At 38.7% G+C, this 27,976-nt stretch overlaps 1 protein-coding gene across 2 annotated transcripts; it reads left to right on the top strand.

Annotated features, from left to right (window-relative positions):
• The first annotated feature begins 726 nt into the window (after positions 1-726).
• GLRX3 (glutaredoxin 3) lies at positions 727-26,585 on the top strand. Of its 2 annotated transcripts, XM_075504313.1 has the most exons (11): positions 727-863; positions 6,610-6,718; positions 9,727-9,801; positions 10,432-10,633; positions 18,410-18,582; positions 18,677-18,738; positions 21,433-21,490; positions 23,390-23,442; positions 24,642-24,681; positions 24,762-24,854; positions 26,308-26,585. In XM_075504313.1, exons 1-11 carry the CDS (start codon positions 793-795, stop codon positions 26,356-26,358), a joined length of 987 nt encoding a protein of 328 aa, XP_075360428.1. In that variant the 5' UTR covers positions 727-792; the 3' UTR covers positions 26,359-26,585. The 2 variants fall into 2 exon arrangements, with proteins under 2 accessions (XP_075360428.1, XP_075360429.1); XM_075504314.1 differs by lacking the exons at positions 23,390-23,442; positions 24,642-24,681.
• Positions 26,586-27,976: the final 1,391 nt, after the last annotated feature.

The following is a 27,976-nucleotide window of genomic DNA, read 5'->3' as shown; positions in this document are numbered from 1 at the left end:
TAACAAAATTCTTCAGGATATGGATTTTCTAAATGACATTAAAACCTTTTATGGATACTTTCATCCAGAATTAAAGCGGTCTAGTTTGGTTATCTTATAATGAGCAGGGACCTTTTATGAGTATCAGAGTTATCTCCGTGTTTAGATAGCGCACTGGCTAAGCTTTTTGATTTTATTTAAAAATGTATCGAAGACATGCAAAATACGGGACCGCTTTCGTCACTCACAACCGATAAAGCACTTCGAGGTTTTATTTTCAGCTGACGCTACCGGTTATAGATTACGGCCATGCAGAGCCATTAACAACTGCAGCAGCTGTGGATAAGGAAACACCAGCCTCATTAACAAAACGCTTTCATTACTGTATACGCGTGTGTTATCTTGAGATTTTGCCTCGTGAATTCACACCGTATTTCTCGGTGGCACCGGAGGCTGCGAAGGGGCAGGGAAGCGGCATCCACAAACCACAGCCTGCAAAATAACCTCCTTTCAGAGGGCTGGGTATCCACCAGGCGGAGTAAAACTGAGTAGCAAGTCCCTCGCTGCCGTGTCCTGCGGTCACCGGGGACGGACGGCCTCCGGGACGGCTGCCCGGCCCGCCCAGAGCTGAGCTGACTCGCCCGGCCCAGCATGGCTGCCGCTTCCCCCCACCGGCGCGGGCCACTACGGCGCCTGCGCGGGCGGGCGGCGCATGCGCTGGAGGCGCGGCCGCTGTGGCACATGCGTGGGCCCGCCCCCGCGTGACCCGGCGCCTCTCCCCCTTCCTGCGGCGGCGGCGGCGGCGGTCCGGCCATGGCGGCGGGGGAGGTGGCGGCGGCGGGCTCCGCCGAGCAGTTCCAGCAGCTGCTGCAGCAGAAGGACGGGTGAGGCGGGGCACTGGCGGGGACGGGGTGCGGTCTGCCGGGCGCTGAGGGAGCGGGGCCCGCCGCCGGAGAGACGCCGCTCTCTGCTCCGGGGGCGGCCTGACTGGAAGGGCTGGCCTCGCCGCCTGGAGTGCCGCCTTTCCGCTGCGCCGCTCCCCGGGAGAGCGTGGGCTTCCCGGCCAGTAACTGCAGCGGGTCCCGAAGCGTCAGGCCCTGTGGGAAAAGGGCGCTTTTGGGTGTGTCCCGGTCTCCCCCAGAACGTGGCTCCGCGGTCGCTTGGCGCGTTTGGCCCGAGCTCCGTGAAAGGCCGGTGTCTGCTGAGGGAAACAGGCCCGGTGCTGAATAAAATCTCCGCGGGAAGATTAAAAAAAAACCAAACAAACCCACAGAGATTGAAGAAAAGGACTTCGGGTTTGTTTTTCGGCAAATTATTTTTTAAGCCCCCATTTCCTCAGGCACAGCTTGTGAGTCTCTAGGAAAGCGCAGGCCTTCAGACGGGGAGGGCTGCTGCAGCTGCAAAACCTTCTGTAGGGGACGGGGAGCCTGAATGGGCAGATGGGGAGGAAAATGATGCAAAACAGAACTTTCATGCAACCTGAGAATTTTTTTTTCCCTGAACCGTAGGGTGTCAACAAAACAATTTAATTATTGTGCAATGTTTTCAATGAAAACAGCAGCATTAGGTTGTTTCTTGAGAAACAACACGAAACTAAGTTGTTCATCTCTCATGCAACAGGGCTGGCTTCTCATTAATCTGGTTTTATGCTCTAATAACGAGTAACAGGGCATTGGTAGCTCTCAGCATGGACCACTGATTCTCCGTAGCCACTGGACTGGGGCTCTTGGTCTGGTGTTGGGAGTCTTGGGCACTGATCGTTTGGGGGAAAATTCTGCGTGTTTCGCTTTGGTAGGAAAGAGTTGCAATAACTACTACTGCAATTAAAGATGAGCAGGTACTCGCATGCCTTACTGGAGGAAGACAGGTTTGGTTATTATGAGCTTAGCTTGTTTGTCGTGTTGAATCAAAGGTGTAGTAACTATTATTATATCTTTTAATCCACTAGCTGAGTATGTATTTAACTAGGTCTTGTAAGGCACATTAAAATAAGGTGCTGTGTCAAAAACATTTCCATGTCATTTAACTGCTGCATTAACGAGTGGCCTTTAAATGATTAAGGAGAGAAAACTGATTTAAATGAGTGGTTTGAAAAGGATGATGAAATTATCAGCATCACGTTCTTAAAGCCAACATAAGGAAACATGGAAAGTTTTGATTATGGGAAAAAGAAACTAGATTCTTCGAAACTTGCTGCATGACTTTCAGTTTTCTTTTCTGGAATTAATCTTCAACTGAATTGTTGTGTGGGGATATCCCAGAGGAAAGTCAGACTCACCGAGATGTATTGAAATGAAAATGGCTTCAGGAACGAACACAGTATTTTGAAGTTATTTTCAACAAACCCCTCAGTAATTCTCTTATTTCCCTTGTCCACGGAACATGATTCAGTTTTCTCTTTAATGGACTTTATAATTTTATGCACATTTTTTTTGGTCCGAACATTAATTGATAGTACTGATAACTCTTTTCCTCTGCTTCATTTCAAAATATTTGGCTTTGGTTTTTGTTACTACTAAGAAACCAAACAAACCTGCACTCACAGAGCATAACAAGGTCCTCAAATAATAGATTTTTTTTTTTTAATGATCTCCCTCTTTCTGGATGATAGTAGAACTTTAAAAATATACATTGGCTGACTTAAGGTACTTTCCATATTTAGATTATCGAGTGAATTTGAAAATTAATGGTGTAAAAACAAACTAGTTTTAAACATTCACTTAATAAAGTGGGAAAAGAGAAAGTTTCTTCAAGGAAGTATTTTTCTCTTGAAAGATAAAGCTTAAGACAAAAAATGTGCTGAATTTTTAAGGCTAGGCCTAATGCTATTTTACTGCTAATTTTTTTTTTTTTCAAATGGACTTCTTGATTTTTCCAAACTAATAGAATTACTGCTAATCAGCTGTAACTGCCAGCATTTTACGTTGACGCTTAATTTCATAGGAGTTCTTGTTCCAGAAAACGCATCTTTCTGACGTCAAGTTATTAGTAAGCTTTGTGTTATGGAATAAGCGTAAATGTCAAGGTTTAATTTTTTTCAAAATGCATCTAGATTTTGCGGTTGCAAAAGATGAACTGAGCCAATGTCTTCAAAAGTATTGAACCACTTCTGTTATTGCTTTGTAATCTATTGTTTTACTTAGACTAGGTTTTATAAGCTGATTCTTCTAAAACAAAGTAACTCGGGCTGCCTGGCAGAAAGATTATAAATACTTACAGGATACTTGTATCGTGGCCCAAAAGGAGGGTGACCTACGGAGTCATTGTTTTCTGGATATCCCTATCAGAGAATGTCTTGCTATTTTGGTTTTACAGTCAACAGACTCTTTGTTTTAAAGGTATACTTTCTGAGTCTGTCTCAACCTTTTTTTTTTTTTAAATACTCTATAGAAACAAGACTTTGGGCTTTTTATTTCTCTGCAGAAAATGTGTGATATGTCCTTCTGATTTCTCTTCTGCTACTAAAGTTTTTAAAAAGTTATATTAAAGAAAGTTAACTTTGTTTTTGGGCCCTCAGCTTTTCCTCCAAAAGGTGAAATATGAAATGATACAGGAAGAGAAGCTTTGGGACTTGTCATAAGCTTTTTGTTACAATCCTCTTTTCTATAAAATAGTAGAGTTTTTAGAAATATCTTAATTGAATGTAAGAAATACTTTGTTTGGAATCACTTATGGGCTTCATTTTGCTAACTCTGTTTTCTTCCTTTCTTAATGTTTTGAATTACTCTTGCTATTTTTCAAGTTTAATTTAAAGTGTTCGGATACCAAGAGGGCAGTCTAATTGCAAAATTAGACTCGTTCTGTGATTGAACCTGTAAAAAAAAAAAAAAACCCCAAAACCCTTGGTGCAAATTAATTTAAAGTATGTTCTTCATGAAGATAAAAATTAAGTGCATTGCAGCTATGTGTTGGTAAGGAAAGAATAGGCTCTGATGGAATTAGGATTAAATAACCATGTGATTCTTCCTCCTCAGATGTCAGCTCATGACAAGTAATGTGGTCAGATGTGTCCCGCTCTGCGTTCTAAATTAAATTGAGCACTTGTGAAATACTTCATGGTAGCAGGGGAAGGGTATGCATTCCTGTGTGCAGTTAGTGGAAGGAAAGGACATCAAGGTATTTATTAGGGCTTTGGCCTGATGCATAGCCGCTATGCTACTTTTATGTTCTCTGTTCTCCTTTCTCCTGCTGTTTGTTTTTAGCCAGTGGAAGTATTCTCTTGTCCTACTTGTAGCCTAACAGATGTAAAAATTATTTTTTTAAATGTACAGGCATTGTGCAGTTGCAGTGACAGCTTCGCAACTTTATTCTCTGTAATTGTAAAAACTGTAGTAGATCTAAGTAGATTAGACTGTTTTGTCATAAAACTTGATTTAAAAAAAAAAAGTATTTTTGTCCATCCTTGATCTGTTTTTAACAACTTCTCTGAGCTCTTAGCAGTGTCAGTAAACAGAGCATACGTTAAGAATGATATTGGAAGAGGTCTCAAAATTGGTATTTCAAATGAAGGATGTGATGAACAAGTACAGGAAAACCAATCCTGTAGCAAAAACTTCTGATGATTCTCTGCACCAGAGCTTGGTCTGTCTTCTGAAATATTTAACTGCTGCTGCTTTTTTAATTTAAAATTTTCTGTCTGTTGTGACTGGGTGTTCTCATACATATAAATGACTCCCCCCTGTCTCCTAACTTACCTAATTATTTTCACCTCATTACTGTGTGGCAAAAAATTTGGTTGCAGCATGATGTGAAGTGCTTGTCCCCATTGGCTCCAAAGTCTTAATTAAAACGTGTCTGTATGACCTGACAGCTGTAGTAATATTCAGAAGACCTATCTGCTATGAGGACGGGTAAGGCTCTTGCATGAGCTACCTGTGCTGTAATTTGCCTCTTCATTTGCTCTTTTTGTGGGCCCCACAAAAAGCCCACATTGCTATACAAGTTTACATGCTGAAACAGAGTTTTGCGGTTAAGATTTTACTCTGAGCAGTGACGTGTGGTCTCAGGTTTCTCAAGGAGTCCATATCAAATCCCATTTGTAAGTAAAGAGTAAATCACTTAAATGAGCCTTTACTGGGGTTTAAACGCTAGTGTCAGTTGTGAGCAGTGAAATCAGTTCAGAGAAGCATACAGCTATTTTCTTGTAATTAAAGAGAGATGGTTTGCCTTTGGGATCATTGCTGTTGGTGACTTGTGTACAAGAGTGTTGGAAGAATTTATACAGATGACAGCCCTGGAGAAGATGTCTTGAACTGTTCCTGAGCTCAGGTCTAAATTTGCAAGGCTGGCACTTGCAGAAGAATAGAACTGCCTTGTTGTTCCATAATTTAAGTTTTTACTAGCCTGTAAACTTTGCCAGTTTTAATTGGCTTTCGAAGCAGAACCACGGTCTGACTGGTGGCATGATGGAAAAAAAAAAAGAGGCTATCCTATTATATTTCTACCAAAATTTTCTAGAACTGCTTTGGAAGATCAAGTTTATGAATTTTAAAGTTCTGTGTCTGAATTGAGTTTGGCGCTGTATTCAGAGTATGTGGTCAGGTAACACAGCTGTTAACTGGTCCAGTATGAATGTCATGCTGCCCACATAGCTATTAACATTTATAATGAGCTTCCATTATTTAGTAATAAAAGACACTAAATGGCTTCTGTGGTATGGTTGACTTGATTTCTATATCTCTTTCTAAGTAGATTAAAAGTAGTACATTGTATGTCTTTTATTCTTTATCCCCTATTATCTAGTGGCTTTGACTTCAGCAAACCTGGAAAATTGAATTGAAAATTAGATGCAAATATCTTGTCACTGTTGTCATCAAAGTGTGTTGGTTTAAGCTTGTGAGAACTACCTTGTGGTACCCAGTTTGATGGGATTTCTGTTCACACATGTGACTTCTCATCTTTAAATGCTGTGTATAATCAATACCAACATTCAAGGGAAGCTGGAAGAGGAATAAGGAGTTGACGCTAATAAAAGCAGAAAATAACATCACAGCACAAAAGTACTGTATTTTTAGAAAAGTCCCAGTAGACTTGAAAAGTTACTACCTTATTTCCTGGGTAAGTAGTAAAGAGGCAGTAGTGGCACTGAGAGGAGAAAAGCAATGGTGCAGCCTCTAGCATGAAGCTGCTGAGCTCTGGAGCTCCCAGAGCTTCTGAAGGTAGAAAGCTGGCCTGGGAAGAGATGCGGGATGCCCAAGAGTGATTCTGAACGCTTGGCCTACAGGTGCTTCAAAATCTGCGTCCTGTGGTGTATGACTTGACCTTTAGTGTTTCTGCTTGTTCTTCTTCCTGTCTGATGTTCATATGGAATGACCTTTTACTATCAAAATGCAGGATGATGTTTTTCTTTGTATTGCATTGCCTTAACAGTGCTGGTTGGGTTTTGGAATGTTTCCTGAAAAAGCATTAAAGTCCTCCTCTGTGCAAGTCGTGGAAAACGTTCCTGGTTTCACTTGTTTGATTTTCTTTTTCCTCAGGAAGATGGCGTGGGTGGTGTGGTTTTTTTGTTTATTCGTTTTTTGTTTGTTTGTGGGGTTTTTTTGCATGGCATGTCAAACTTTTTTATATTGCATGATTCTTTTTTTAAAAATAAATGCTGTTACTGTTTTTTCTTTTTTTTTTTTTTAATAGGTCCCTTGTAGTTGTCCACTTTTGGGCACCGTGGGCTCCTCAATGTGCTCAGATGAATGAGGTTATGGCAGCACTAGCAAAGGAACACATGCAGGTTACATTTGTGAAGGTAAGTCGGACAGTTGAGCTTGTTTTAAACAGAGGAGAGCCATTATTACAAAGTATGAGTAAAGTGTTACAAAATGTGGGTAAAGTTGTTTCTGAAGTTTCTTTATGGCTTCATGTTTAAGGATGTGAGTTGAACATATGCAAGAGATTAATAAAAAATCTGTGGGATGAAAGTTCTAGGTTCATCTTTCCAAACTTGATATTGCAAGCTTAAATAACACCATCATTTTATTGTGTGGTTTAAAGAAAAAAAAAAAAAGAAAGAAAGAAAAAAATCAGTCTACTAAGATGCAATGAAGGATTTTTTTGACTAGCTGCTCCACTAACAAGTAGGCTTTTAAATTTCTCTGTGCCTGCAATGTCTCAGTCCTTCAGTTCTGTAGATAGCTGTATTTTTAAAGCATGATTTTTATCCCTGGGTTTGAGATTAATTTGGCAGCGCTGTTCTTTTCAGGTGTGCTGGAGATTTCATTTGTTCCCGTGATGTTATTGGTTAGCTAAATAGATCTCAGAACTCGTAGAGATTTTCTGTCTGATACTAAAGATGAACAGTAATCTTCATGAACTTGAAAGGCAGATAAATTTCAGTCTGTGCAATGTTGTCACTCTAAGATGACAGTCGTATAGTGCTGGATGGTATGAACACAAATGAGATGCTATATTTTTGTGAGATCGTCTGCACATCCTAGTAAGAGAACCAGTGTGGAGGAAAAAATGAATGCACTTCATCAACATGCTGTTCATTTTAAAACAACTTTCTCTTGTTAATGAGACACTTCTGTGATTATGAGGGCAGGGAGTAATGGAGCAGCCAGCTGTGTGTGAGTATTTTAATTTGATTTCTTGCAGCCTTTAGGTTTTGTGGTTTTTTTCATGATTCCTCTCTCAGTTAGTATTTCTCTCTGTAGAACAGAAGGCCAGAACTATTTTAATGGTAGTATTTTATTACTTAGAGCTTCAAAAGACTGATTTTCAACATTTTGAAAATTCAAGATGCTTTATATAGAGTTGCTTTTAGTAGGCCCAAGAAAGTTTGAAAACTCTGTTGCCTCTTTATTATTCATATTCATCTATTACTTATTTATAACTCTTATTATTCAGCTGTAATTTATTTTTTAACAACAAGGTTCCGAAGTGATCAAGTGTTGCAAAGACTAAGACAATGGCACCACCCCCCCCACCCCCCCACCCCCCATATTACTTAGAGAAAATAAGCTACTGAAAGACTTGGGTGAATTTTCTTGATATGTTTTTGGTTTGGGTTTTTTTTTTGGGGGGGCGGTGTCTCCTCATGGGGAACATATTTGATTTTGGAAGTTCTTTGTGGGGTTTTGGTGTGTGCTCCAGAATAGCCAGTCTGCCTTTTAATTGGCAAGAACCTGTTAACTCATCAGACGGTTATAGATGACTGACCAAGACTAGTACACCGCCTTGCAAATCATAAACGGTTACGTTCTGGAGTAGAGCTAAGTAATAATGAAATGAACTTCAAAACTGTTGCTAAATCTTGAAGTCTTTCTAAATGCAGTTTCTCATTTTAGTTGTTGCATAGCCTAACTCTAAGATCCTTGGCTTGGTTAAAGTGAAAGTGCGTTTAGATCCAGAAACAGTTAGAAACAATGTTTTGGAAAGTTGTACCAATAAGAGCAAGTTACTGAAATATGGAATTAAATCTGTTCTGTATGTGTGAACCTCACCAGAGTGGAACATAAGTATCCAAGTAGGTAGGAAATTTTACTGGAAAAGAAAACTAATATTATAGGTAGAAATCATTTAATAATTTGCCACTTGAAAGAGAACAGATAATTGGAATCTACTTAGAGCGTTCTATTTATAGCTTTAGTTTCTCGGTTGATCCTGTTGGAGCATTGATTTACAGAAATAGAAGTGAAGCTTGGACTGCCAGTTTTGACTTACTCTGCTGGGTTGCTTTGGTATTTAGTGAGTTCATTAAGAGCCTATATAGTTGGAGCAAATCAAGGCGTGCTGTAATACTAAAATATTCAGAGGTTCACTACATTTCGGTTAATAGTGAGAACAATCGCAGTATTTTCTAAAATATGTAAGGATAGACAGGGGTGGGCAGGAGCAAACTGTTAAGTAGCTCTCTTGGTGCTTGTTCATACACTATGGTTTGTGGAATAAGAATTTGAAAGGCTTTTTCTTCTGTACACTGGATTGCATGTTTCTGTTTGAAATGTTTAGATCCATTACTGCTTTTTTTAACCGTTAACTCTGCAGTTGTTACAGAGCTAGTGTCTTAAACGACCTTGTACTAGATCTTCTGTCACTCAAGTAAGCTTTTAGCCTATGTACAGAAAATCACAAATTTGAGTTAATTAAAAGAGGTATTTTCTTGGCAAATTACTACTGATATAATTTCAAGGTATGTATTTGAATGCTGAATAAAATTAGAACCAATAATCTCAATAAGCTTGCCACTCAATACTCAGTAGCTGTGCAGGAGTTAAAAATAAAATTTGGTAGACATCAATAGCTTATTGAAGAAACACTCCTTTTTTTCTTCATAATTTGCAGAAGGCTGCAAATGTCGGTCATGATGTACTGCCCCTTGAAATTAGTCAATAGAGCAAACAGCAAGAATTGCTGTGGGCAGAAAATAAGCACTGTAATCATGACATAACTGGGGTCAATGATTTATGGATTTCAATATAGTAGTAGCTGCATATGATTGAAAATTTACTAGGTCACTAGTGCACCAAAAATTTTATTCGCAGCCTCTGGGCATCTTTTGAAATGTGCAACAAAATAAAAACCTCTGAACCTGTTTTGACACTGTGTAGGCTCAGTGGATGACACGCCAACCCAGTGAGTCTCATTTAAATGCAAATGTGTCACAAACTTCTGCATCAAATCCTTTTTAAATGTATAAAATGCCTAGAAGAACATTCTAGACAGGATTGACATCCACAGTCAAACTTTAAAGAAGATTATGAAAATAATCTTTTTCTCGTTCTTTTTCTTTTGTTTTGTTTTTTGGTTTTTTAGCTGGAAGCTGAAGCTGTGCCTGAAGTATCTGAAAAATATGGAATTAGTTCTGTTCCAACGTTCTTATTCTTTAAGGTAAGAGGAAACGGATTTAAGAGAAAATGGATTGCATGTGGACTCTTAATATGTATACTTTTTTAATACTGCTAACGGAAGAGCAGAACCTTAAGAACTTTCTCAGTGAAGAAACACACATGTATCTGATTTAAGTCTATCCAGTGGAACCTGGATATCTACAAAAGTAGATAGAAATGATTCTTACACTTTATATGTAATATTTCAGAGCTTCCTTAATTGCTTTGGGATTTTACATAGTTTTTATTTTGGTTGTCATACCTTGTATTGGGTAAAAAAATTTCCAGTAATGTTTCCTTGTCTAGCTATAGTTCTACAACATGGCAAAAACCCAAGTAAATAATCTTTTGGTTGAAATGATAAGTGTTTGGGTCATGTTTGCCTGCGATAATAAAATTCAAAATGTTTTCTTTAATAAATTCTTCTAATATCAAATTCGCTAGCATTACCAGTAGCCAGCCAACAGAATGGTATGAGTCTCGGAACTAAAGACTGGCTAAAAGATCAATACGCTAATCCACCCTGCATCTGAAAATCTATACTTTATATGGTGGTTTTGCTATTTTTTTTATTACAGTACAAGTTCTGAATTTAATCCTTTAACGTGAGCCTGTGTTTTGGTTTCCTTAGAATTCTCAGAAGATTGACAGATTAGATGGCGCACATGCCCCAGAGCTGACCAAAAAAGTGCAGCGCCATGCGTCCAGCAGTTCCGTTTCTGCTGGCTCTAATGACAGTGCAAAAGAAGATCTGAACGTGCGTCTGAAGAAACTCATCAATGCTGCCCCTTGCATGCTGTTTATGAAAGGGTCTCCAAAAGAACCTCGCTGTGGTAAGGGTTTTCTGAAGTTCGTGTTCAATGTGGCAGCACTTGCTTTGGGCTGGTTGTCAGGTTTACTCAGTTTTGGGGACATACATCCCAACAGCGTCTTGTATGCCTAGGAACATTAATGAAACGTTAATTTTCATATTGCTTATCTGCAGCTAGAGACTTGCTACTCCCTTAGTTAAATTTTGGAAATGGAATCACAGAGATTAGGGGCTTTCTAAAGAATATGTGATGTGCAATGCTGTCCTTGAACTAGGACACTTTTCCTGAGGTAGCTCAGTGTTTATTCATGACATATTTTGTGCATCAAGTTACACATGTTGAAAATGTAAAATAATCTGAAGAGAACATTTCAATTCAAGGAATAACAAGCATTGACTAACATCCGGGATTACTGTTGCCATTTGGAAAAAGAAAATCAAACTATGCTATAGCTGGTAAAATTGAAAGACCAGTAGCATGCGTTTCTGCTACAGTGGAAATGCCTTTTCTTAAACCTAGCGCTCTTAACCCTTGCTCACTGTTTAGAGTGCTTGGTTCCTAGCTAACTTGAAGTGTTGGTCTATACAGAAAGCATGTGAACAAATGTTAAAACCCCAAATTTTTCAGTACTATGAAGTTAGCATCCTTCTGCTCACGTAGTCTCAAGAAGTTGCATTGCAGAACTGATTTTGTAGGGTCTTCTGTGGTGAGCTGCAGGAGGTAATCAGTAGAGTAACACTGATGCAGGATAGAGATGGCTTGACCAAACAGCACTCTTGGCAGCTCTTGTTTGGGTATGGCTCCCTCTTGTTTGGTGTAGCTCTGGGGGCATCGTTTTGGCAATTAACAACACAACACTTTCCAGGTTGTCTCCTGTGACTGTAATCCTTGCCTGCCCTGTTGAAGTTTATCTTCAATTGTCAGTCTGCTTCTAACCCACCAATCTTTTTCTACTGATATGTTGCAGAAGTGAACATTTAGCTGCTAGCTTCTGTGCTGCTATTTTCACGTCCATTTGTTCCCTAAGGCCCATACTCCATCCTGAAAAAACAAAGAGCAAAACGCAGTGTGGAAAAACAACCGTTCCTCATCTCCAGAGCTTCACTTGGAATGGGAAGACTGAAAAGGTCTTATTCTGGGGATGGTGGCAATAAAATATAATTATAAAATTCTAAAACTGAGGGGAGGGAAAGGCAATGGGGAAAAAAGTTTCGTTGACTTCTTTTACCTCCTTTCTCTCCCCAAATTGGTCTAGAGATCAAATGTTGCAACTGCTACAGTTACTTCTTTGCAGAAGCTGACACCCAGATGAGTAAGATGGGTTTCCTTTGCCTAGCAAACATGTATCCTGTGGGGCAGATCATAGCAACTATGTTGCTGGGCCAAAGAGATGAAGGAATTGTGAAAGATAACTGGAGAGTAAGAAAAGAATTAGCAATAGTTAGCTCCTTACAGCCAAGCTTCTGAAGAAAGGCCTGTGGCATATAATTACGGAACCAATAAAGAGATGCTAACTGCTCAAGAAGTTAAATTGTCATGCAAAACCTCAGTTATTTGTGTCTAAAAACAAATAATGAAAATACCTGTTTTGTCCATCTGTGCATGAATTACGGTAGCATATGCAGGCTTGAAAGATTAATCATAAATGTTTCTATATCGTGGCAGAGATGCATGTGAATTAAATGTGTTTAAAACACTTTGAGGAGGGAAATGAGGACTCATGGAACTATTCTTTTTGACCCCCTTCTGGTAAGGGCTCAGCAGGTGCAGCCTGGAGAGAGCAGTGCTGCTTGTGTCTGGTCAGGAGTCCACGAGTGCTTGGTTTGAACTGTTGGCGTGATGTGGTGATTTATTGGTGCTGTGTTCACATAATTGCCAAATATCCTTGTGGTGTGCATGTGCTGCTAATATTCCAGCTGTGGAAGATCTCACCATGGTTTTGAGTATTAAATTCAGTTAACTGTTTCAAGTGCAGACATCCCCCATGTAGCTGCTTCTTGTGCTTTCTGTTGGAGTGTGTCCAGGAAGTTTCCAAAAGAAACTGAGTGGAGAACTGTGTAAAGGGAAATGGATGAAATAGTATAAAAGGACCTAAAAGAAACTGTTTTTACACATTCTGTCCATTTATCTTAATCTGGAAGGATTCAAATTGTCGTATCACCATGTACTGTTAAAATAGGGGAAGGATAATGATATGGAACACATTGATTTGGTGAAGTGAGAATAACGCAGATTTGTGACACGTGACTTGCCAAACAGCCTCTGCTATTTTGCATTGTATCTGTGAAGGCATTCTATCACAGGAGAGCCATTTATGTAGTTCTATATAGTTCTAGTTATTGAAATTGAGGATTGGGTCCATAGAGTAAATAAAGAGTCTTTTTGTTAACTTCAGGTCGTTTTGGGTCAGGACTAGTGCTTGACAAATGAGGGAGCTGCACAGAGTGGTAACAGTGGTGAAGCTGCTGAGTGGGCCTGTCTGGGTTGAATTACGAAGAGAAGGTTTGGACTGATATAGTGTACATTGGGCAGGAAAGGAAGAGAGTCTGTCTGTCAAGCACTATTGATTGGAGGGAGTTTAGTATAGTGCATGCTGCCCTTTTTGAGAAGGAAGACTTGTATGTAAAAGTCATGAAACAACATTTGAAAGAGAAGTAGTGGTTAAAGCGTGCCAAACGTGTGTCAGCCTGGGCCATGCGCTGTAGAGAGTAATCCAGCCCTGGCAGAGTGAGAGGAGTCTTGCATCTTGGTCCAGGCTACTTTGGGTTAATGAAGCACTTGCTTACGGCTTGTGTACAGCTTTTCTTATTGCCCCTGCCCTCCATACCTAAGTACTTTCAGCTGCTTTTAAAATATTTGCATTCCATTTTACAGTCTGCTTTTTCAGATGTTGCTGTAAAAGAGTTCTAGAAATATGGGGGGAAGTGCAAGATCCTGTATGTACTGAGGTTTCCTGTACTGTACTGGGCTTCTACTGTGTTGATATCTGCACACTCTGTTGCTCTCCTTTTTCCCTTTCTAATTTCAAGGCTGCTGTTTCATTTCAATGCACTAGTAGGTCCCAAATCACTTCAGTAGAAACAGTTTCAGAAATAACCACAAATTGCAGAACTTCCACGTTCATTGCGCTGTTGTGTATTAGCTTGGGATTCTAGCCGTTTGTGTATAAGCATTTGCTCCTATGAAGAGCTGATGAAGTTCCATCTGTTTATGTATAGATAATTCTGTATCTGTATTGCATAACAATACAGTTATAGGTGCGTGAAAGTTACATATTGTCATAGGAATCTGTAGATAATTTTGTAGGAATGGAAACTGGCTTATTCTGAAGTAGGCTTGTGAAGTCTACCTGTATGCAATAGAGCCCTGCTCTGATGAGCTGATATTTATGGGTACATTCGGGGTGTCTACAGTTTAGGTCATTCAGATATATGTGCTTTAAGTTTAACTGTGTTGGATGCTAATGTGGCACTGCTGTTAGTGAACCTGCTGTGCTTGTGCTGTGAGTTGTTTGGCAGGTGCATGGCAAGCTGTAAGAGTAGAGCATGGTGCTTGCTGTGTCCGTGGTGAGCTCAGAGGTGGTGTGCAGGCAGTGGTGAGGCTCCTCTGAGCTGCTTGTGTGCCCAGGTTCTCCGTTACGCCCGAGTCAGCCTCTGCATCCGCGTGATCAGTTGACGGCACAGGCACACCATTTCTGCTTTGGATTTCTGTGGGTGTTCAGTAGAGAGCTGGCTTTCTAAAGGGCATGGAGCAGAATGCTGGGCAGATTTTAAAGTTATGCAGAGAAAAGACCCTTTACGGTTTCTCATATGTTTGAATTTTTGAGGGGAGAGAATTCTGAGGCTATTTTAAAAAAAAAAACACAAAAAACACAAACCAAAAAAGACGTTGAGGCATCAAGGTTAGGGATAGTTAGGAACTTCATAAACTCAATATGGAAAGCAACTTAAGAGTGTAGCACAAGTTCATTTGCGTGTCTTAATATGCTAAAGTAGATATTTCTTCAAGCTTTTACTTCTTACAGTTGATCCCTGGTACCCCATGAAAAGTGCACAGGAGGTACTTACCTAAATAGAGGTATGTATTAGAATTGGAAGTATTAAAATGTAATGCAACACATGTGCTGGTTTTGGCTAGGACAGAGTTCATTTTTGTCATCATAGCTAGTCTGGGGCTGTGTTTTGGATTTGTGCGGGAAAGTGTTGATAACACAGGGATGTTTTCGTTCCTGCTGAGCAGTGCTTACACACAGTCAAGGCCTGTTCTGCTCCTCACCCCACCCCACCAGCGAGTGGGCTGGGGGGACACAAGAAGCTGGGAGGGAACATGGGTGGGACAGCTGACCCCAACTGACCAAAGGGCTATTCCATACCATACGACATCATGCTCAGTATATAAAGCTGGGGGAGAAGAAGGAAGGGGGGGACGTTCGGAGCGATGGCGTTTGTCTTCCCAAGTCACCGTTAGGCATGATGGAGCCCTGCTTTCCTGGAGATGGCTGGACACCTGCCTGCCCATGGGAAGGGGTGAAGGAATTCCTTGCTTTGCTTTGCTTGCGTGCGCAGCTTTTGCTTTCCCTTTGAAACTGTCTTCATCTCAACCCATGAGTTTTCTCACTTTTACTCTTCTGATTCTCTCCCCAATCCCACCCGGGGAAGTGAGCGAGCGGCTGGGTGGGCTGAGTTGCCTCCTGAGGTTAAATCACGACAACATGAAATCATCTGAACCTAGAGCTCTTAATTTTGCAGTTAAATACCATGCCTGGTTTAGACTTCTGTGATAGTTTCTGGCAGTAGTTGGGAGATGTTAGTAAGTCGGGTCCATGAAACTTCCTAGAATAGACAAAGTCTTTTTCAAGGTGAAGGTAATTTAACATTTTGTCAAAGATGATATGGATCTGTTATAACAGTAGTAGGAGTAATAAAAATAGAATTAAATAAAAGGAGCCATGCTTGTTCAAAGGTGAAGATATTTTTGAATTGTATCTATTTTGATACAAATAATAGGCTTGCACTTGAGCCCTTAGTGCAGTTGGCAAGTAGAGGGAACCCTATCCAGCAGTGTATTTTGGGGGGATCTTGTTGTTCCTAATTTCTTCATTGGAAAAGCCAGCTAAGCATAGTGTAAAGTAAGGTTTGCCCCCTTGGCTATGTGTTTACTGGCAATTGCATGTGGTTGCTATGTACGTTGTGTTATTTCAGTGAATTCATTTGGACCGTGGTAGTATTTGTTTATTTGCTTCATCAATACTGTAATTTATTTAGGGCGTTTTTATTGGTGTAGAATCTGGAATGGCATTTGTGATCGTCTAGATAACCGCTTAAAAAATTTTGTTTAATCATTCCTTGGAATGCATGTATGGCATTTCTTTAGAAATTCAACCTAAATCTTTTGTTACGAAAGTAAAGCTGTTCTGGCACTTTATCCCTAAGCATAACACTTCCAGACTACTGCCATAACCCTTCAAAATGAAATACAACCAATCAATCTTTCTAGTTTGCATGTAATTGCCTACAGCTAAAATAAAGCCTTTTTCCCCCCCAGTTCCTTACAGTAGAAATGAGTTAATATATTGGCGATGGAATAACCATCAGCAATCAGCCTTTAGCTGTTTACTAATGAACTCCCAGTTGTATGAAAAATTTCAGAATCTGTGTTTTACTTCAGGCTGTACATGAACTTAACACTTCAGTTGTAGAAAGAAAAGCAACTTACATGCCATACATATAAATACTGTTACTTCATATCTCAATAAATTGCAGATCATGAAAACTGCAGAAAGCTGTAGTAAAAATCCATATTTCAAAAACTAATAGGTGGTCTTGCAAGCTGAAATCAAAGGTTATTCTTCTATGGCACTTTGATTCTTTTTCCCATTTAAAGCTTCTGTATTTTTTTTATTCCTTTATTAAAGCCTTTAAGCATTGTCTCTTTTTTTTTTTTAATATTTGTATAGAGGTTTTCATTTGTCTGCACAGCATTTGTTGGAATTCTTTGAGGTAATGGTAGGATTGCAAGGGCATTTGAATCCAAAACAGGATCAGTTGGCAAAGATATAAACCACGTGTTATTATCACATTGATTTATGGACAGATTCTCAGGGATCCTTTTTGCAAACCATGTGATAGTGTTGTCTAGGAGGCTTCTGCTTCCTTAGAAGGGATGTGCATCCAAGCAACAGTGGCAGGTGTTGAAATACTTTAGGATAAAGACCACGTGTTGGAAATGAAGCAAAATTGCAAAATCTTTCAATGCATTGCAATGCACTTAGCGTTTTTTCCCAATTAGCATCATTTTTGTAGCAGAGCAATAGGTTGTGGAGGGACAGTGGAGCTGCGAATCAAGATTCGTTCATGAGTCCTAAAGATCAAGTCGTTGGCTTCCTTGTGTGGTAAAGTAGAGCAGACCTCTTCTCATCTGTTTTCTTACGGAGTAAATATCTGCAGTACACTGTGAAGCACCCAGTAGGCTGACGTCTGCTCTGGAGGAGCGTTCGTGCTCCTGTGTCAGTGGAAGTGTTAAGTGGATGAAGGTGCCTTTGAACATCAGTCTAAGGTTTCCTTTCAGGTTACCCCACAAAGAATGGACTTGTTGATGTAAAGGGCACAGCCTAGGTGTGGGTGGGGGGGTGTGTGTGTGTTGTTTTTTAAAGTGATTTTGAGGAGTTTCTGTAGAGACTAATGATTAAAAAAAATTTTTTTCTTCTTTTAAGAAAAATCAATGTAATGTTTCAATTTAATGTTTCACTTTAATGAGAATGGTGAATTGAAAATAGAGTAGAAGGAGAATTGTTTGAAAGTGAAATTTTGTGTGGGCTTCCCTCTAGTATAAGAAGATTTAGGTGATTATAGACTGTAAATTCTATAATATTAAAATTTTCATACATACAACTTTTTACAAATAATGCGATGATTTTCTTAGGAAAAAGATGCTTAGTTACAGAAGGGAGAAACTTTTCTTCTCAGGTTGGCCACATAATAAACTTAATCTGGATCTTTACATGGTAATATTCAGTGCTTAATATCCTACTGAGAGAGTGTTGTCAGAGTAGGACATAATGAAGATCTGTCATAAAGGAAAACAAAACATGGTATGAGTGTGTCACAAGGGTAGTAAAATAATATTAAGTACTCATGTGAACATAAAGGAATCTGCCTTTTACCATGAAGTAGGAAAGGACATGCTCTTAAAGCAAAAGTAGTAGAAAACATTACAAAAGCCAAGTTTCTAAGTTACACCAGTGACACAGTAGCGGGTTTAAATCCTGGTGCCCACTTTGTGTGTCAACTTCATCCACATCTGGTGTGGGAGAAGTTCAGTAGTAGCTGGAGGAAGAAATGACAGGGGTAGAGAAAGCTATGTGCAATTAGAGGAATGAAAAGAAGGCTACTGAAGATGCTGTTGTGGTCATTGGGAAGCTTTTACTCTTTGTGAATGCTCAGTGAAGAAGGGCTGGAAAAGGCAGAATAAGGGAACGCATTTAACTTTGCTTGAATTGTATGTGGGAAGAACAGAGATGCTTATATGAAGGTTACTTACTGTGTAGCGCTCTAAATAGAGAAGCACCAGACTTACTAAGCTGTCCATATACTTTGGTTGTGTAATCCCAGTAATAAATACATTTTTTTTGCCCCTTTACAATATTTGAGGATATTGACAGAGCAAAGAATAACACACTACAGCTGTTTTGAACTTACTACCTAGAAGAATTGCATTTTTTTAAATTAATAAGGTTTAGTACAGATGTGGGAATGCTTTGTTTAAAGTTCTATGTAATTCCTCTTTTTGTGTTTGCAGGTTTCAGCAAACAAATCGTGGAGATACTGAACAAACATGGTATTTCATTTAGCAGTTTTGATATTTTTTCTGATGAAGAAGTTCGTCAGGGGCTGAAAACGTATTCTAATTGGCCAACTTACCCGCAGTTGTATGTAGCTGGAGAGCTTATAGGTGGACTTGATATTGTCAAGGTTAGAAACTGAGAAATTCTTAATCTTGTTAGTTGTCAGAAGCATGCTTTTCTTGCTTTTTACATCTGATTTTTCTTCTCCCCAATCTCCCTAGGAACTCGAGGCATCTGGAGAACTGGACACAGTCTGTCCGAAGGCACAGAAGTTGGAGGACAGGTGTGATGTATTATGTCATTATTTTAGGGGTGCCAATTTTTGAGGTTTCCTGTATGTTCATTTATACTGGGGGAACACCCTATACAAATTGCTGTTCTTTGACTTTATCAGAAGTCTGTCAAGATTTTCCTTAATTACAGAACTCCTGCAGTTGTTTAATATGTTCTGTTTTCTATACAGTAAGCATCACTTTATAACGCTATAGCTTTATATTTATGTATTAAGCTACACTGTTCCAATAGGCTTTACTTATTATATTTGTAGTTTGTTAACTTTTAATTATAGCAGGAATATATATATTCCTTCTTGTCTCTCTTTTAAGAATTGATTCTTTAAAGATAACTGGGAAAATAATCTTTTAAACATTAGTAGCTTTCATTAGCTTCATTTGGCATAGACTTCATAACTATGATGTCACTGGAGAAAATATCTAAGCTTGTCTCCTCGTTTTTCTTGATTACTCATGTCCTTCAGTTCCTGTTTTCTTTCACCTTGGCAACATGAATATATGCTGCTGCAGCAGAAGTGTGTTGCTTCCTGAATCAGATGTAATATCTAGAAGCCAATTTGCCCTTCTTTAACCTTCCCATTTGAAGATTCGCCCTTGTTTGAAATTCTGACGTGCCCCAGGCAGTCAAGCTCCAGATATCTGACAAATTCTGTTTGGGAAGTTGCTAGTAGATGTGGCTTTTTTTCCTAGTTTTTATGTGAATAGTGCCATTAAGACATGGAAAGGGCGACTGGTTTACCAAGAAGGTGGCCTGTACCGTGAAGGCAAATATGTTTGCATGGATTCCCTCTTGCTGTCTGAAGATGGTAAGAGCAAGTTTTACAGTGCTCTAGATGTGTCTGGTTCTGGTTCTGTCGCCTTCTCAGCACAGCGGACAAATAATTTAATGCAAACCATTTCGATATGGTGATAAAGTACACTTACTTTTACACCTGTGTATTAATTCCTTTTTAATTTGTTCTGCAGCTGAGGTTTACCTTTACTCTAGTAGAGTAACTTGTAAATTGTTTCACCAAGGCCACAGAAAGGAATCGCTACCTTTTGCAGTTTGAGATTAAATTATAGGTGAAGATGAGGTTGTCTCAGTATGGCCTTTTAAAAACTTATTTTAGAAAGCTTCCTTTAGTCTACTCCTTCCTTTTTGCAAACTTGCATAAGCTGCAACTTTATTGCATTTATACGTAGTTCTTTGCTTTGCTTAATCTTTTTGGGGAAAGAAGGTAATGGGAAATGTCCTTTGCTTACCTAATGTGTTTTAATAGATTAAAATTGTTGGTATAGCTAAATGTCTCCCTAAAGAAGCAGTAGCAGCATCTTTTGAACAGGTGTGTGAAGTTATTATCAATTTCATCAAATTTTGATGTAGAAGTGGCCTGAAGGCAAACTGGCTAAAAATTCACCAGACAAGTCACAAGTAGCTTCTTGTTGCCTAGTTTGTTCTTCATCTTTTAGTAGGTGCTTGTTTCTTGGGTTAACACATGACATTTGGCTGAGGTCTGTTTTCTGGTGACAACTGGGAAGTTCTTTTTGCATGGCACAGATTAGTTTTTCTTCATAGCTAACCTCATACTTAACTTCTGAGCAACTGACATATTTTTCGAACTATATTCAGTCCATCAGTCACCCTAAGAAAAACCCTATGAGGTAGTTACTCAAACATGTTAAGACTTAATAAAATGAAGGCATATCAGTAGTAGAATCTATTGAATGCTAAATTATGTTCCTTTACTCAATCTCTTCCCATCAATTAACTGCATCTTCTTCGCTTGAAAATACCCTTGAAAATGGACTCTGGAAATCAGCTTGGTTTCACGAAACAGATCTGGCAGCTGGGGAACCAGCTCAGATTACTGTAGCTGTTAGTTTTGTTGTTGCTTTTTAACCTGGAGACAACTTGGTTGGAAAAATTGTTTTGAGGTTTACATGTGCAAAGGCTGTAGGTCACCAACAAAACTTTGTTTAGTTTTATTTTGCAAAGACCCTGGATTCTTTTTACATTGCGCATCATGCAAAGCGATCTTTTACAGAAAATGATCACCTGTTACGGATTTTATAGAGGGTAGTTTGCCCTTAGCAGGCAACTGTTGGATAGAAGTCTTTGCTAACTTTTTCCCTCAGTTGTCACAAAGCCTTTCCTAAAAGGAGAGGGAAAGCTGGGGAGTGTCAGAGTTGTGCAGGTAGACCAGAAGTGGACAGGGCACAATGGGGCAAAGCAGACCTATCCTTGAATTTCAGTAGTGGTTAGTCCCTAGTCCGTAAGTCCATAGATCTTATGACTGATGGACAATAGATATGGCTCTTACTCTGCAAAAATTCTCACATGGAGAAGGAGAAATGCTAAGTATTATATTCAGTATGTGAAAAAGCAGTATGTCACTAAATATAGACATTGTATTTAAAATATCCTAAAATGATGTTTCTCCTTAAACTCGTTTCTGCTTGATACTTAGAGATCAATCTAGAAAAGTAAATTGTTGCTCTAAAAGTAACAGGATGGTTCAGATTCATTCACTAGCGTTACTGTAAGCAATGTAAATGAATAGAGTTGCTTATAATAATGCTTTAAATGCATTTGGTAAAGCTGTAAGTTGCTATCTTTCCACTTTTGCATTTTGTTTTCCTGTTGAAACAAAGCTTGGGATAATAACCAAGCTGTTTTATGTCTTTTTTTGTGCCTTCTGTAGGCTTAAAATCTTGATAAACAAAGCTCCTGTGATGCTTTTTATGAAGGGAAGCAAACAGGTAAGATTAAGTGTCGCAGAATATATTATATTTAAACAGTTTTTTAAACAGTGACAATTACCTTTTTCCCCTTGCTTTCCTTGCTTAATTAAAATTAATGGTGCTGGGAAGTTAGTTATTTGTCTTTTTATTTGGCGCTTCTATAAGCCATAGATAAGCAGTCCCTGTTTTACCTGATGGATACATATTGCTAAAATGCTGATAGCTGTGTTACAGTAAAATCAGGGAATGTGATGCCCTGCAGTGATGTCCGTCAATTGATCTACAATTCGGGAATGAATGGAAGAACGGTGCATGTCTTTTTGGTCTTAGTTATTGATTGTCTCTGCAGATAATGGATTTTCTCCTGAGGTTCTGAGTGCTTGCCCCTGATGGCTGTCCTACTTGAGGCGTACACTTGAGTGTTGTTCGGAACTTTATCTCTTACCGCATGTTTCTTGAAATTTCCCTCTGTTGACCTAGTTGGATTGGGTGTCCTATCCTTTTTAATTTCTCTGACTTTATTACGCTTTCACAACTGCATTTAAAAAATGCTGCTAGATGTTTTTAAGGCTGAAGTATAATGCCACATACCATAAATGATCCACTGTCTTTCTTGTGCGTACGGAATAGTCTATGCCTGGTGTCTTTAAGCTGCACTTAATTATCTTGCTCACTGAAATAAAGGTAGTGACTGAAGACAGACAACTGCTAACAGTTAGGATTAAAATAATAACAAATGACTAAACCAAAAGGTCAGTCTATTGCTTTGTGTTGCATACTCAAACAAAGTAACCAGGGGATAAAATACTCCCTTTTGAACAGCAAGGCACTGCAATTCTTCCTGTCAAAATTACTTGAACAGCACCTAACTCAGACTTTTCATTGGAGTGGTGTACCTTAAACAATAATTGTAGTTAGTGATTGCATGTTATAGGAGTTGTTTATACGGTACTTCTTTAAAGGGACACAGGGGTAGGGGACTGAGCTCGTTCATGTGACTTGTTTTTGCATTTCATTTTCTTGTTTGTTCCCTGAGCCTTCTCTGTGTATTAACAACAGATAATTTTAAGAGTGTTATAGGCTGTTTTACTAAGCCATTTCATAGCCACTGGAACCCTGTGGGTTACGCTGACTCACTGAAACAGTGGTGATGAGCTAGTTGGGCTTAGGTCTTCTAAACAGATGCAATTCTATCTCCTTTAAAACCTGCATCTTGCCTACAGAAAGCAAGAGTTTGGGCAGGTTGCTTAACATGTTTTGATTTTGCTTGAGATACTGGTGGAGTGAAATCAGCAATAAGAAGGGATAGTCTGGATTAAATATTCAGTGTCTAAGAAATGATGAATGTTCTATGTCCTTATAGTGTCAATATGAAGTGTTTGCAGTAGATACTTTCAATTATTCATTTCAGTTGGGAGTTGCTGTACATGCAACCTATTTATCGGTTGACCATAGGTTGCTACTCTCTCCAGAATAGTAAGTAAAGGGTAGCGTATGTCTCAAAAGAAAACACATCTATTTTACAAATGCATATAAGACATTTATACCCATCATACCTATAGCTTTGGCTTTTTGAACATTCAGAAAGTAATCAAGCCTAACTAGTTTTCAAGATAGTATTGCCAAACCTGGAAGACAGATTCACCTTGTATCATTTCACACCACAACTGAGGAAAGTGTTTAATATTCTCAATGTTTTCATTTATTTCAGCAAAGTATATAAAGAAAGAGACATTCAGTACTATTTAAAGCTCAGAGTATGAAGAAGAATGAAAAAGGGATTAGCAGTATTGCTCATCCAGTAAGGTCATCACTAGCAATAAATTGGTAGTCGCTTTAGTGTAGCTTGGGTCTTGGAATTTTGTGGATTAAATATAGCAGATATATGTTTTAACATACGTGTGTTTTGCATTCTAGATGGCAAAATGTGGATTCAGCAAGCAAATTATAGAAATCATGAATAGTACTGGGTACGTAAGTAGGGGTGTGTTAATTGAATTTGGGCAGCCAGTTCTGTTTTAAAAACTACATTATATAAATAAAGAATTTGGAAGATATTAGTGAAGACTTCCCCAAGCATGAGTTTCTTTAAGAGTATTTTAAAGTATCTTTATGTAAAAGCCCATAGTGTAAATCATTACTACACTCATTTGATACCAGGTCAAATGTGGTGTGTCAGATACTACGCTGCTTTAGCACTGCTACATAGTGGTTGTCTTGCTTGGATTGAGCAAGAAAAAATTGCAGCAGTGAATTTTTTCTTTTTTTGCTGTGATTGTTGACATGAAAGAAATCCTTCCACTCTGATAAGCAACTCGTCTTAGAGAAGTGCCTTTTGATCTGTTTCCTTAATCTTGGAGCCTCTCAAGTGATCTAGCCTCAGTTTTCCTCCTTAAAGCTGTTCTTTTTGTAGTGAGAGAGATTAGTATCATCTTCCTTTGAATAAGCTCCTGTGTCATTTGTACTGCTAGTTAGAGGTTAAGCTGTTGTCTTGATTACTAGATGTTAGAATGGGCTTTTTGAGATAATAGATAACTATATATCAATATACAACTTGGAAATAAATAGCAGTTACTCAAATCATTGTTCCTTATCACTGGCCCTAGTCCACTTGCAGGAATCTATGTACTTGCTGGTTATTGAAGAGTGCCAGTTCTCAGAATGCTAGGAATTACACACCAAACCTCATACATAAATCAACCAGAAATCAAATTTACACAGGCATTTTATTTTTGTGTTTTTACGCAAGTAGTATGTGAAGATGGTGAAATAGCTGCAGCTGGTTGATTCCTTAATAAAAACCTCCCAAGTGTGTGTGGGGGTTTGTGTGGTGTATTTTTTTTTTTTTTTTTTTTTAAGCTAATAGTGAATGGAATTACTTTGAACACATTTTGGCCAATTAGAGCCTAAGCTATACAGATTAATTTTTTAGTGCGTTATGCTGTCATCTGTGCATTATAAGGAGTTTCCCATGAAACTAGGCATTTTTTACATTGCAGTTCTGGGTGCATAAGGCATTGACTTTTTTCCTCCTATTACCTGTTAATGCTGAGTGATTTGGAAGCTAGCTTGTAAACGTACCCATTTTGAATTTTTGAGGGTCTTACATTGCAAAACTCCACAGTAGATGATTTTGTTGATTTTTTTTTTTTTTTTTTTTTTTTCCTAGCGTTGATTATGAGACATTTGACATACTGGAAGATGAAGAGGTAACAGCTTCTCCATCATTGAGAATTTCATTGTTGCTTTTACTAAAGTTGAAGTTTACATTTAAGATTATTTTTCTTAGGTGCGGCAAGGATTAAAAACCTATTCAAACTGGCCAACATATCCTCAATTATATGTGAAAGGCGAACTCGTTGGAGGGGTGGATATTGTTAAGGTAAGAATGGGAGAATCTTGTTGGAGATGTAAATTGACCATTTGTTTCAAACTGTAGAAATGTTTTCTGCCCATAACATACAGAAATTCCTGTGTAGTGGCCCTAGATCTTGAAACCGAATGACTTGCTTGCTTTTACTGTGACTTCTATTAGCTCAACACACAGTTGAAAGGAGCTCTAAATCTCTAGCATTCTCCTATGCCAAGATTTAGCAGTGAAATGTATTTTCTTGACAGCAGTCAGTTACTGTTACTGTAAAGACCATTTTTACCCCGTGGGTGCATTTTTACAGGTTTCTCTTCCTAGTTTTACTTCTGACATTGCTTTTCTCAAATAAGGTGGGCGAGACATTTTTTTTCCTAGCAAACAGTCTCATTCCTGGAAGAAAGTAAGGTTTATTGTAGTTGTTTGAACAGACCCTGAAGCAACAAAAATAGATCTGCATCTCTTACTGTGGTTTTTGATTTTTGTAACAGAGCAGTCACAGTGTTCTAAACCCCAAATACTCTTGAGCCCATTCTTGTCTGAATGTTTTATAGCCAATTCCTCAGACATTGTAACTCCTGGGAAGATACAATCAATAAATCTCATTTAGTTCTAAAAATACTGGTATTACTTAAATTATATAGATTACTTTAATTTTATTTATTTAACAAGCGGGTGGGTTATTTCAGTGATCAGTAAGTATAGTCTCAGGCATTGCGGAGATGCTGCAAAATACTTCTCTCGCTGGCATTTAAATGTAATTTGTCTATTGGCATTGCTGGACTGTGTTCAGTTCACACTAACTTGTATGGGTAGATGAATGTTGTCAGTGTTTCAAAATGCATTCCATAATATATCATAATATGTAATAAAATTGAGACAGTTGTTTCTCTTGAGAGATGGGAAAAGAATATATACTCCACAACACGTTATTTTAAAACTATTTCCTGGTGTTATCTAGCTCTTTAGCAAGTTAACAGCCTTATAATTTGAATTTAAATCATCAAGATAATATGGGCAAGCACCTCTTATTTAGAACTCTTACTGTCTCTTACTGTCTTGTTTGTTTTAATGTGTGGTAGTAACAGAATCTATCAATGGATAGTCATTTTTTCTTTTTGTGGGAGGCATTTTGGACGTTGTAAAATTTTGCCTATGCCTAAAATATATCTTGAATTGCATCTAGAAGGCGATATACCAGGGGATTTACCTGGTAAAGTTGATAACAAACGATTCTTTTAAAGGTGTATCTCTTCACTAAATAAGTTTCCTCTTTTACTAAATAGGCACAAAACAGAATTTAAATACGTTATGAACTTCAGTGTCTTGGTCAAGAGGGACCTCTAGTGGCGTTCCCTTAATAGCCAGCGAATCGATTTCCTTATCCGTGAACTGTCCCTATTGAAATCTTGTTAGCAGGATCGCAAAATATACATAGAGAATAACTGCTGTATATATTTCTTTACAGGAACTAAAAGAAAGTGGTGAATTGTTGCCTGTTCTGAAGGGAGAAAATTAATGGAAAAGGACATCGATGGGAACAGAAATACTTTGAACAATTACTCATTTGTAGATTATATTGGAGCAATATACAATTTAGCCCTGTGGAACTGACCAGGAGTAAATAAATACAGCTTGTGTACTGTATGTATTTCACAAGACCATGCTACGTATGAAAAAGTGTTTCCACTGAAGATACAAAAATGTCAAGATCTTCAAATTCAATTAAAATATAATGCTAAAGAACTTTGGGTTTGTTATTACACTCTTTCTGTGTATTCATTGCATCTAGATGTTTAAGAATTGAGTAATGACACCATTATCCATTGCAGTACTATATAGGACTAAGTTGCATCTTTTTGGTTTTTTTGGGCTCAGCTTTCATTAGGGGAATATTAATGGGTATACCTCTGTGGTATGGAGCATAATAATTTCCTGTCCCTGTTAATAATTTTTTTCATGTCTAGTGAGTGAGAAAAATACTGTTGAAACCCTAATCCAGTGCACCATTAGGAAGTTGTTATTAATGAGTTTCAGCTGTATACTATGCATCTTCATTATCTAAGTAGGTACAGTAACTGTTAATTTCAGATGTTCAACCTTCTTCAACATAGCTTTTTGGACATTTTTAAATTATGGTGGAAATGAGCCAATAAACACAGTGATTAGGCCAGTCTTCTGGTATATCGTCAGTACTCCTTCAGTTAGATGGAAAGGTTTACTTTCTGGGCTATGACTTTGGCAATTTAAATCATCGTGTTAATATACGAATCCTTCACTTCTGTATTCAGAGGATTTAATTTGTTTTTAATCCTTCTTTCAATACCTGTAATGCTCTGAAATGTAATGGGCTCTAATAATGGGCTGACCATCAAATCAGCTACGGTGCAGGTGTACTTGCAAGTATGTGCAGGAGGGTATTTCTCTTCAGGAGAAATAGTTTTTGCTTTCAGGTCTTTTGAGTTCTTAGCATCTGTGCTGAGACTAATGAGGTTTTTATTTTGGAAGGTGTTTTTGTGCCTGTGAAATACTGAAATCTTTCTGGTTAATTACGTATAGACTGCTGTGCGTGACAGCAGTATCAGCTGCTATGGACTTCTAGCTGTGAAATACTGGTTTAAACTGTTTTGAGTGCATTGGCTATACACAGTAAAGAGGACAAGGACACCGTATTCTTAGAGTGGTCTAGAACCTGGGAGGAGCAAGCTCCCTTTGCGAAGCACTGGCGAGCAGAAAAGTGCCTGAACCTCACCAGTAATACATTTGGAGCAGAGAGGTATTGCTGAAAGCCTTCTTGCTGATTTTTGTGTCGGTTGTGCTTGCAGAGAGACACCTGTGCCTGCTCAAGATGCATGGCCAGAAACTCTTCTGAAGAGTTGCTTTCTTGTCAGGAGGGGTCAGGACTGACCGCGTGCTCTTCAAAAGGTACCTGGAAGAAAAGAGGCCTGATGGGTTAGGTGGTGTGAAGTTTTAGGCAGCAGCTGAGAAGTAAGGTTTTGGAAGCAAGTCTGGGGCTTTGTTGCTTAAATTCTAAATATAATCTAAATACACTGGAACCTGACACAAGACTCTTATTGGGCTTGGTCCCAAACTAGTAAAGGTTGGCTGCAGAGAAAAAGGTACTTATACGTGCTACA

The sequence above is a fragment of the Mycteria americana genome, chromosome 6 (assembly GCF_035582795.1).
Source record: "Mycteria americana isolate JAX WOST 10 ecotype Jacksonville Zoo and Gardens chromosome 6, USCA_MyAme_1.0, whole genome shotgun sequence".
NCBI classification, from domain to species: domain Eukaryota; kingdom Metazoa; phylum Chordata; class Aves; order Ciconiiformes; family Ciconiidae; genus Mycteria; species Mycteria americana.
Note: the sequence above shows the minus strand (reverse complement) of the source record. Positions and strands in the feature narration are given on the sequence as shown.